The 11,416-nt window shown below is 43.6% G+C and overlaps 1 protein-coding gene across 3 annotated transcripts in view; it reads right to left on the minus strand.

Annotated features, from left to right (window-relative positions):
• SAMD11 (sterile alpha motif domain containing 11) overlaps nucleotides 1–11,416 on the minus strand; it is a 129,365-nt gene that overhangs the window by 80,320 nt on the left and 37,629 nt on the right. For all 3 annotated transcript variants that reach the window (XM_085298972.1, XM_085298971.1, XM_085298973.1), the window contains exon 2: nucleotides 6,180–6,358. In XM_085298972.1, the coding sequence (XP_085155098.1) occupies nucleotides 6,180–6,358 (179 nt within the window). The remainder of the gene's footprint in view (nucleotides 1–6,179; nucleotides 6,359–11,416) is intronic.

An 11,416-nucleotide genomic window follows, 5' to 3' on the forward strand; every position in this document is an offset into this window, starting at 1 on the left:
AGTTGTACACTGTCTGGAAGAGCCTCATCAGCTTAGCCCAGTCCCCCGGCATGCTCTGGCTTTTGCAGCAGTGTTGTGTGGTTTATTATGTCGCGAGGCTGAGCTCCACCAACAGGGAGGATGCCATCCTACACAGCTCTCASCCAGGGCAGCACGGGGCGAGAGTGTTCAGGGCTTTTCAGAGGAGGCCGAGMAAGAGCAGGAATGCAGAGCCAGTGTTATGTACATGGCACATCATCCGAGAAGGCACTGGGACCTTATTACTTTGAATAACGAGCAGGTGCATGTGACATAATGGGAGGGCAGTAGGGACTTGGGTTTGATCTTCAATCAATTAGAGAGTCAAAGAGCAGCAGCCTTACGGGATGTTAGAAATAGCTTTCCTCTTAGAGAGGCAGGCAATGGAAAGGGTGACAACCTCTAACCATTAAGCCTTAGCAGAGCTTCGTAGTTTCTATTAGAAAATGTACAGTAAGAATGCTGTGAAGCCAGCCTGTGGGGTGAGGGACGCTGGGGGACGGAGGAGAGCAACCTGCCCCTGTCTGGACTCTATTTATGCTCTAGTTGCACATGGCTGCRTGAACAGAGGCAGAAGACAGCACTCTACCAATCCTTGAATAGGCACCTTCATTTCCACTGCTCCCCTCCGGTTTGGAAGAAACACTAATCCCATGGCAGGTGCTAGGCTCTTGGGTCACATTGCTGCCCCAGGCCAAGGAGATTCCTGAGGGCAGGAGGATATAAAAAAAAGGAGGAAGGACTTAAGAGCAATACGAGGTTGTCCAGAAATCTGCTCATCAGTGCAAAGACACTCTGTTATAGGGTGACTTTTCTTATCCTCATATTTYTCCCCAAAATGGCTTTGATTTCAGAACAGTATTTGGCAAAAAAAATCAGCTTCTTGTGTGCTCTCATTGTACAATCTGCTCCTACTTTTGCTCCTAGTCCTCTTTTTTTAATAAAAGAATTTCAAAGGCATTTTCACTACACAGGTCCATTTGCACCTATCCTGCCCATTACTCAGTCCAATGAATATGTTTACATGATATTCCGTAAGGGTTTCTTCAGAGCCTTTATGGTTGGTCAAGTCAGAAACTTTCACCATTTTTAACAGGTGCTTAAGTATTATTGCCTCTAATTATTAGCCATTCCATCAAATTTTCCTGGGGAGTTAGCCAAAGCCATGTTTCAGTGAGCAGTTCCCAACCTATCAYGTCAGATCTCAGATGCTACCATTATGTTTCTCCTCTTCTTTCCCTCTGCTCCCAAACTAATGAAAAAGGCCAGGCTTTAAAGTAGGAATTAAATTCATGCACCCACATGACAATGCTGGGCTAAAATCCAACACAGTAYGAGGATCTTACTGTTAAAGTTGAACCTTATTCTCTGGCTACATTAAGTTTCCTCTGCTTGGAGATTTTTGGGATAACATAATGGAACTCCTTAAAGGCAGTTTCAACACCAATGTGAAAAAGCTCACAGGCTTTTGCCAAGGTAATGAGTTTCTCAGTATCATTGGTTGGAATTTTCCAGTGAGTCCAACAAAGTTATACTCCCCAAACTACTGCAGCGCAATGGAATCTGCAGTCTCAAACTCCTTCTGCATTGCTTTACTTTGTGTCTACCGTAACCCAGGAAGGGGTAATCAGGAAGCAAAGTGGTATACATTTTTGCTTAGTTTACTGAGGAAAGGCAGCTTTGTCAATAGTCCGCCAGAAATTAAAAGAGCTTCATGAAGCCAAAGTTTCTCATTTCACAGAATCACAGAATGGTTGAGGTTGGAAGGAACCTCAGGAAATCATCTAGTCTAACCTCCCTGCTCAAGAAGAATCACCTAAAGTAGGTTTCCCAGGACTCTGTCAAGATGGCTTTTAAATATCTCTGAGGATAGAGACTCCAYAACCTCTCTAGGCAACCTGTTCCAGGGGTCAGTCACCCTTCACAGTAAAAAGTTTTTCCTTATGTTCAGACAGAGCTTCCTGTGTTTCAGTTTGCGCCTGTTGTCTCTAGTCCTATCACTGGACACCACTGAAAAGTCTGGTCCCATCCATTTTACACTCTCACTTCAGATATTTAAACACATTGATAAGATCTCCTCTCAGTCTTCTCTCCTCCAGGCTGAAGAGTCCCAGTTCTTTCAGCCTTTCCTCATATGAGAGATGCTCCAGTTCCTTAATCATCTTAGGAGCTTTCTGTAAGACTCAGTCCAGCAGCTCCATGTCTCTCTCATACCAAGGAGCCCAGAACCAGACACAGTACTCCAGTTACAGCCTCACKAGGGCTGAATAGAGGGGCAGGATCGCCTCCCTCAGCCTGCTGGCAATGCTCTTCCTAACACAGCCCAGGATACCACTAGCCACCTTTGTCACAAGGGCACATTGCTGGTGGATGGTCAGCCTCCCGTCCATCAGGACTTCCAGGTCCTTCTCTACAGAGMTACTKTCCAGCAGGTCAGCCTCCAGCCTGTACTGGTGCATGGGGTTTTTTTCTCCCTAGGTGCAGGACTCTGCACTTCCCTTTCGTGAACTTCAGGAGGTTCCTCTCTGCCCATCTCTCCAGCCTGTGGAGGTGCCTCTGAAGGGCAGCACAACCCTCTCAGGTATCAGCCTCTCCTCCAAGTTTTGTATCATCAGCAAATTTGCTGAGGTTGCACTCTGTCCCTTCATCCAGGTCACTGATGAGTAAGTTGAACAGGACTGGGCCRAGTGTTGACTCCTCAGGTACACTGCTGGCTACAGACCTCCAACTAGACTTTCTGCCCCAGTCACAACTTAATCATTTTTGGCCTGTTCTACATAGTTTTGGTACCAATTCAACTATGCCAGTATCATTTTCACTAAAGTAATTACACAGGTAAAAGTCCTACAAATTGTATCAGTACAGAGGTGCTCTATACTGACATTAGCATACAAAARTGCCCTATACTGATATTATTCTTTYCTCTACACAGGAAAAATTATAGCCAGACAAGCATCCTTACCAGGAACCAGTAAAACTTTAACCTAACCATAGCAATTAAGGCAATGCAACTATYGCATGTAGGCAAGGCTGTAAAAGAGTAAGCTTTTTAGGAACCAGAAATCTGATCAGAAGAAAAAGGCTTTTTCTCGGCAGCACTGTTCCAGTAATCTTCAGAGCTTCCCCCCGAGCGCTTACAGGCTGGGTATCAAGCAACAGTATCAAGCTCAGCAGATGCCACTGGTTATATGAGACAAGATTTTAAGCTCCTGTTTTCCAGACAGGGGGCATAACACAAAGGCTATTTAGCACACTCTGCAAAGCAGGCTAAAGAGGACTCAAGGGGTCTCACTATAAGATGAGAAACACTCACCTTTAAGCCTGAGCAACCCGGACCTCAAAGCAGATGAGCCAAGCTCATTCTAGCACAAGGCTTGGTTTCCTTGACTTAATTACACAGGCGCAAGACAGCATAGTTTTAGCAGGACTTGGTCGTGAAATAAGATGGCATTCAATGAAATGAACTAACTTCAGAAGTAGTTACAGACTCTCTGTTCTGGTCTCTGCCTCAGACCTCCTCTGAAGGCCATCACCATGGGCAGTTGCCTAGGATCGCAGAGGGAATCAGTGGCAAAAGCTAGTTTGAGAGACTAGCCAAGAAACTAAGCTTCCAGCTTCTGTCCTAATCCCTTAGAGCCTTTTCTTTTGTAATGCCCAGATCTCAAAGCAGCAGTAAGCATGCCCTTATGCCAGTGACAGGCAACAGTTGATATAAAGAAAATTGGGAATGAGAGAAAAAAGAAGAGASAAACATTTTCAAAAAAACTAGTGCACCTGTTTGCAATGGTAAATGCGCGCAGGTGTGCATAATGGCTGTTCAGGGGTGCAGGAGAAAAACACAGGTTTGCCCAGATCCTGACCTTGTTTTCTTGCTATCACAGTTTAACCTATTTCTTCCTCTCAGTGGGAGGCAATAAAACCTCAGCCCAATCCATCACCACTCAGGGAGGCTACAACAGGTGAATTAGAAGCAGAAAGCAGATGGGGCATTGCCTCTGCCAGGCCCCAGCTGTCACGTCTGTGAGCCGTCTAGCCTTTACGCTGCTGCTGTCTCTGGAGCCAGCCTCATGGCACCTTCCACCCCAGGCCACCAATGACAGCGAGAGCAGAGCAGAGTCTGTCCCCTCCGGCAAGGCTGCACGAGAGCAGTGCTAGGTCGCTTCCTGCTCGTTGCTCTTAGACAGGTGGTAATGGCCTGGTCATGCCCCTCTTTGGGACAGGAAGGTGATGATCTGGGGGGACAATAGTTTTAAAATGCTTGGAAATACTGAGGGATTTGAGCAGTAAATGTTTCTGGCCAGGACAGCAAGCACTGAAGTTATGTGCTCTCTTTTTTTTTCCTTCTGTTACTGCACTCGCCAGCATCGTGCCTGATCTGTTTGCCTCAGCTGCTCTAGCTCTTCTCCATACACTGCAACAGAGCTCCCAGGAAAATGAAATGGAAAACAACTCTGCAAGAGCAGTGAGACTCTAAGCTACCTGGTAAGAATCATGCACACCTCTAAGGAATCAAGACTATGCTTAAGTAAGAGACCTTCAGACAAACTGATTGAAAAGTARTGAAGAGCATAGAAATGATAAGCTGGGGGACCATGGGCTAGTAACTATTAAGGGTTTTTTTTTCCTCCATTTCCTAATAAAAAAGGCAAAGTAATTACAATAATTAAAGATTTAAGATAAGAGTACTTCATATTTTGGGGGCCCAGCATATCAATTAAATATTTATTATGTTGTTCTCACTCCTAATGAGAAAATCTAGCACTATAATTTTGCAGAATTAAAAGCATAATTAAAGAAGGCTGGAGAAGGCGGGCAGCTTTCCAGGACTGGTTAGGAGAGTTCCCCCCCCTCTGTGGCTGCTGTGCGCACGGACAGTGCAGACATTCCCCAAACACCTCTTCACTCCCAAGTGAAAAGCCATGAACACAGCCATCGGAGAGCTGCAGCGGTATGCGCAGACTTTACAGGCAAGTTCTACCTGAAGAGCTGACTACTATTTTTGTCTCCCTACTTGCAAGCTCTCAGYTGCTAAACATACTAGCATCTGCTTGAAGGCAAGAGGGAAATAGCTTATCTACTCTGGAGCAAGAAACACATAAAACATAAGAAAAGCAATTACATGCCTTCAGTTTCCACTCCCCTGTTTTTATAGGGCTTGTCTTAGAATCTGAGTGATTTTATGCATTGGAGAAAGATGACAATCAAGGTGAGTTGCCATGATATGCATGAGAGGCTAAGACACGGCACCTTGAGGTATTTATTCTCCTGTAGCTATAGATCTTATAAACATCATATATCTTCAGAGCAATGAGAAAACACCAAATTTTGCAGGCAAATATTGCAGGCACTGAGACCTTACAATGGGAGTCCAAGTGACAGTTACCAGAATATAACTCAATGCAATCCCTTCCCCTACTCCTATAACCCTGCAGGAGTTCCAGGAAGAATGAATATGGTACTGAGAGAGATGTGCTTAAAATACGTGTAAGTACTGAGGTAATCCCCAACATTTGAGTGAATTTTTGCCTACTGCAGCTCCATTATAACTACTTTTACACTACAGAGGCACTCTTGGGGGGCAAGTCTGGTTTCATTTGTTTTGGAGACATAGCTATGGTATTGGACACTTAACAATCAAGAATATATAACAACCACCATTACCGCAACCTCCTTTCAAAACTTTGTTCACCATCATTAAATTATCCAGTTTCTATTACATCAGAATTCGGGGACAAATAAGAGCAAAAGGCAGGACCTTCGACTCATACTCTTCAGTATGTTTTCAACTGGCTGTGTAAAAGGCCCCAAAATAACCTCTTGGTCATGTCATTCATTGGCCTCACCAGGCACGAAGATACAGAGCACTAGATAGAGGGTGAAATTAGATTTGCAGTGTGCAAATCTAGATAACCTCTACTGCAAACGCAAGGCCCACAGCACAGGGCTCCATAGAGCACTGCTCACCCTACGAACGAGGGAGTAAGCACAAGAGAGGACCCAGGCACTCTTCTTGAGTTACAATGGGACACTCGCACTTAATTTCGGACCCTGGACATAACTCTCTTTGGCAGTCCGAGCAGTACTGGCCCACGGGGGCTGGTCACCTGCTGCCCAGCATTCTGTCTTTGATCTCCCAAAAGCGCTTCCTGGCAGGAAAGTACCTTCTTTTCATGATACTGATATGGAGATCCTCCTCCTGCTTCACTTCAGGATGTTGACCATTGCCCTTGTCACTCTCTTCGCTGTCATCACTATGTGAGAAAATGGAGGTCAGCTCTTTCTTCGGGATCCTCGTGGGAGGCAGGGGGATGGTCCTCTTCTCCGCGAGACGACCTCGGTTCTGGCACAGGGGTGAATTAGTTGAAAGGGAAAAGGGCACATAGAAAGAAAAGAAAAGAAGAATTTGGTTAGGCAACTCAAAACCAAGATGTTTCTCTCAAATGCCTGCCCCGARAAGACAATGCTGTTAGTCACTGCAGATTTCAAACAGGTATGTTGGTTGAACAAAATCTATGTTCCCTTTGCAAAAGTCTTTTCAGCAGAGCCATATCTGCATCTAGCTCTTGCAGTTCTAACACTCAAGTCACTCATTTGCAGCTTCTGCCCACCTTCTTACTCCTGGTTTGGGTCTCATCCCCACCAACAGACACCAACTTCTTTCTCTAGGATATATATTACCAAGTGCTCTACATAAACATAGCAGACTAGGTGAAATTCAATCTTTGCAGTATCCCTGTGAAGACCTGACCAGATAATCTAGAACACTCTTGACYGCAATGGGGAAACTGCCTATGTGAGCCAGTAGCAGGTATATCTCCAGTACCAGCAAACAGTCCAGATCAATTTAAACTTGAATTACTGAGGCTACTTTTTACGGTCCATTTGCACGTTCAGATGAATCTGGCATGTTTCACCTTGTGCAAACTTTCCCTAGGTGGTCCTGGCAGTGTACTTCCTTCAACAATCCGCTTCTGACAAGACATAAATAAACAGGAGAAAAACTCTCAGCAGCAAAAGCTACTTTTTCACCATGTGTGTGTTTGTGTACAGAACCTAGCACAACATGGCCCTGGTCCCAACCTCCARTCTTCTGGAAGTAATGAAAATGTATTGCAGATTACTCTGTCCCTGCACCTTCCATACGTGATCCACAAGACAAAACTGTAGTGTGGTCTGAACTAGAGAGCCTTGCATTTTTTTTTCATTTTTAATGTGATAGAACATGTTTCTAGCATTAACTTAATSTGTGATTGGTGAAGATAGAAAGTCATAATACAAGTATTTGCAGTGGAAGACATACATTAGAAACCCAGAGAAAGAGACTGCTATTTCACTGCCCCACAGGATTTAAAGTTTTAGCGAATAAAAACATGAAACTGGAAAGGGAACTACAGTGAGGGAAAGTGAAGCARACAGCTTTATGCACCCTTTAGTTTATGCAGCTTTATACAGATACGTACGCATATTTTCTTCAATAGGACAACTTAAAGAAAAGAAACGTTTTTAGCAAAGACTGGAAGAAAAAGGAGAAAAGTGTGTGAGACAGCTCAGATAGATGCAGAGTAACATTTAGCTAATAACAATTTCTCTGAAACAGCAGCTCCAATTTCCCAAATAAACCTGGCAACCTGAAAATGCTCTTTGAAAGCCAGTCAGACTCTCTGCGGGGGAGAACTGAGCAATACTAAGTGATAGAAGAACCCATGTTTTTTTTAATTAAACAAATTAAGAACTTTCCACAAGGACAAAATGAAAACTTCTTGTTTACCTCTATCGATAAATTTCCAGTTGTGGTCATTAAGGGGAGCCCTAACCGTTGTGATAATTAGCTAAATCCATCTGGAAGGCATCACCCCAAGGAGGCACATTAGTTTTCCCATTCTGGTGCATTTCCAAGCTAAGAACACAGCTGCCTGTGAACAGCAGACACCCAGGGAGAGAAGAGCAATGGGCCAAATTGGCCTAAAAATGAGAAAATTCATGTATACAAGGAAAAAGATACTCTCTGAGCAGAACATGTTGTTCAAGAGGTTTTATGCGCATTGTCCTTGAGAGATGTGAAGAAGAAAATGCATCCTGGTATGACAGCAACAAGGTGAATGCTTCTACGACTCTGAGTATCTCAAGCACAGAACTTGGGAAAGCAACAAGGTTTGTACTGAGTCCCAACATCTCGAATCAGATATAAGAGAATAACCTTACTGGGAATATTGCTAGGGATGCTCGGAGACCCACAAGCACAAGAGGAATTTCCACGGCATGAGAAGTCAACTACATCTATGTTACAGACAGTGACTGCTTTCCCTCACAGGTGCTCCCTTCCACACTAGTACAGATCAATTCACATGGTCCTTTGCAAAAASGTTTCTCACTGCCTACAGCCAGGAGAACATGTGATACGAATTGTGTTTCTCACCCCTAAGTACTTTCGCATGCTAGGTGCATTTCCATCCCTGCCCCCTTTCCTGCTCCACTGCATAGACAGAATGTGCACAGAACTCACCCTCTCTCTAAAGCCACCTTGTAACTCTGGCTTGCACAGTGTCAGAAGGAGACTGTGGGGAGAAAGAGGGCTTAAAGAGAAAAGGGCAGTGCTGGGGAGAAGGGAAAAGCAAGGAGGGGGCTGCATTTGCACCGAATTTCCCTCATGCTGAAAAGACAGGAGTTGATGTCAGCATAGCTCTCATCATCCCAAAGCTTCATATATTTTTCTGAAGTTGCAATTTGTCATTACAATTATGGGGGGAGGGGASCAAGGGTGTACCAATTTCCGCTGCAGAATAATTGCAATTTGCTTTCTGCTGTGACTTCACAGGCTAAAGAGAACGATGTTGATCAGCTAATAAAAATCATTTCATGGCCATTATGGTACCTTCAAGCAGTTACCAGGTCTCAGTGACTGCCCAGGGACTCATCAGCCCTAACAAGAGTGAGAGTGCAACAAAAAGGGAAGCACTAAACCTACAGGAACAGCCCAACATACCAGGAACACAGTGATGGTCTCAGTACAACAGGTTTCCCCTGACCCTCAGAATCCTTATTCATTGCGCTTCTGCAAACCATATCATTTCACTTAAACTGCTGAGCACATTGTGCTGACTCCAGAAAGGATAAAGTCATTATGCTAAAAAGGAAGCACGCTAGTACTGCCAGCTTCACAGATACAGATATACACACACATATAGATGTATGTATTTAGCTCTGTAGTTATCTAAAACACAGACACAGCTTCTTCTCTTACAAACAAATGAAAGAACATGAATGGAAAGGAGAATCTGCATCTGCAGTAAGCTCCAGTCAGAGAGGACCCATATTACTTTAGTTCTGAGCAGGAGCCAAACAGAGACAACACTGGAAACAGTGCCACGGTGGCTCCACTGCCCTTATGAACAACTGCAATCCAACATAGGAATTCATTTTTTAAAGTTGTATTTACTTTGAACTATTTTTGCCACTTGGTTAGGGGCAAWTTTTTTCATGTTTCTCCCTTCCTAGAAAATTAAAATAGACCAAACCAATCAATTTTACCTTTTATGTTCATCTATAGTCAGTCTTGAATCAATTGTACTTCTTTAATCTGTTTAGGGACATTCACCAATAGATACACATTACTTTTAAATTAAGCACAAAGGTAGCCAGAAGCCTGGTCCAGAACCTGCAACAATCAATTGTTGTCTTGCCATTGACTTGAAAATGCACTAGCCCAAGCTGAAAATAAAACCCACTCATTTGCGAGAAGCTGTCCACCAAAGAATTAATTCCTATGGCTCTRGCTTTTGCTAAGATCTTTGCCAGTTGTACAGCCAGATTACAGGATAGGGATGAACCTGCACAGGTGAACAGAATATTGAGGTACCTGCTGTTATTCAGGTTCAGATTTATTAAATATCACTTGGCACACAGTACCAGGCAGTAAAATATGCACTTAGCAGAGTAGTCTCATGTGCACGAATATGCCAGGAGACTGGTATATATGCAGGGGGTACATTAGGATTTATAGATATTTGATGTAAACCACATCACCTCACATTAAAAAAGCTTGAATTTGTGTGACAGTGTCAGTACAGAGTGATCTCATATATTAATGGGATGTTGATGTGCTGTGAACACTTTAAGAAAACGTGAATACTTTAAAAGAATAACTGTGCTTCCCGCRGTGTGTTGATATTCATTGGGATGTCTGATGCTTGGCAAAACAATCCTATCCATGTTCGTTAAAAGGCTAGATTGGTTTCTACTTACAGCCCCCAAAACCTCAGCACCAAAAGTGCCGAGTACCACCTGCTACATCCACAAACCTGCCAGTGTCCCCAGGAAGAGCGCTGCACTTCACCCCAAAACCCCCGGTCTCTCCATGTTACTACACYTTCTCCCTATCTGTTCTCACAGCAAAAACAGCTCACATCACAGACATGAGGACAAAACAGAAGTCCTGTCTACGTATGAATTATTCTGAGATAGTTCCTCAGGAGGAATTTTCTCAGATCATCCAAAGACCAAGGCAGACGATTTATCCTGAAGGCAAGTGGAAATAAAGCAGAACGAAGTACCTTTATTTGAGAAAAAAAGAAAGACGGAGGAACATGCCCAAAGAAGAATTATTCAAGAGTAGCAAGTGCACTTTACATGCACAACCAACATTAATTCAAGTCAACCGTCTTGTAGAGACAAGCCAACAAATCAACAGATGACATCAGGGATGATCTGTCTCCATATCCAAGAGCAACACTTAAGTTGTTTCCAGTTATTTCCAGTGTACGCATATCCTAGCACACATAATAGTATCCTGTCCTACTCCATATTGCCTCTTCTAAGCGTGTCCTTTTAGGAACCCACTCTCCAGTGGGTGGGCCTGACGTGCACCCTGGGCAACGTGGTGCACAGCTTTCAGCGCTGGAGGACAAGCTAACAGTATAACTTAATCAAGAAGAATCTTGATTGAACTAAAAGGCATGTACAAGCATAGCTGAGCCTSAAAGTATTTCACCCTTGCAACTTGCTATTGGAATCATTTGGTCTGACCCTTACAATCCTAACAGCAAAAGAACTGAAAATCAGTAAAAATATGTGAAGGAAAATATGATTCTTTTAATTCATGAGACTCACCACCACAAGAAATAATTGGTATTTTAAGCATGGTGTGTCCTGACCTGGATCTTGTCAGCTTAACCTCTTTTAATAATCCCCTAGTGATCGATCAGTTATTAATGTAAATTTAAGAGCTCACTGGGGAACTCCCAAAATTAAAAAGCAAGGCATTACATTCACCAGAATTTCTCTTTTCCCAGCCAGTCTGCCTTACAGATACACTGTGATTAACCACCACACACTGTGAAAAGCTACCAACCTCTCAGGAATAGGGAAGTGAGGAAAAGGAGAGAAACTTTCAGCAGTTACA

The sequence above is a fragment of the Rhea americana genome, unplaced genomic scaffold, assembly GCF_003343005.1.
Source record: "Rhea americana isolate MKP2758 unplaced genomic scaffold, rheAme1 scaffold_143, whole genome shotgun sequence".
In the NCBI taxonomy this organism is placed as follows: Eukaryota; Metazoa; Chordata; class Aves; order Rheiformes; family Rheidae; genus Rhea; species Rhea americana.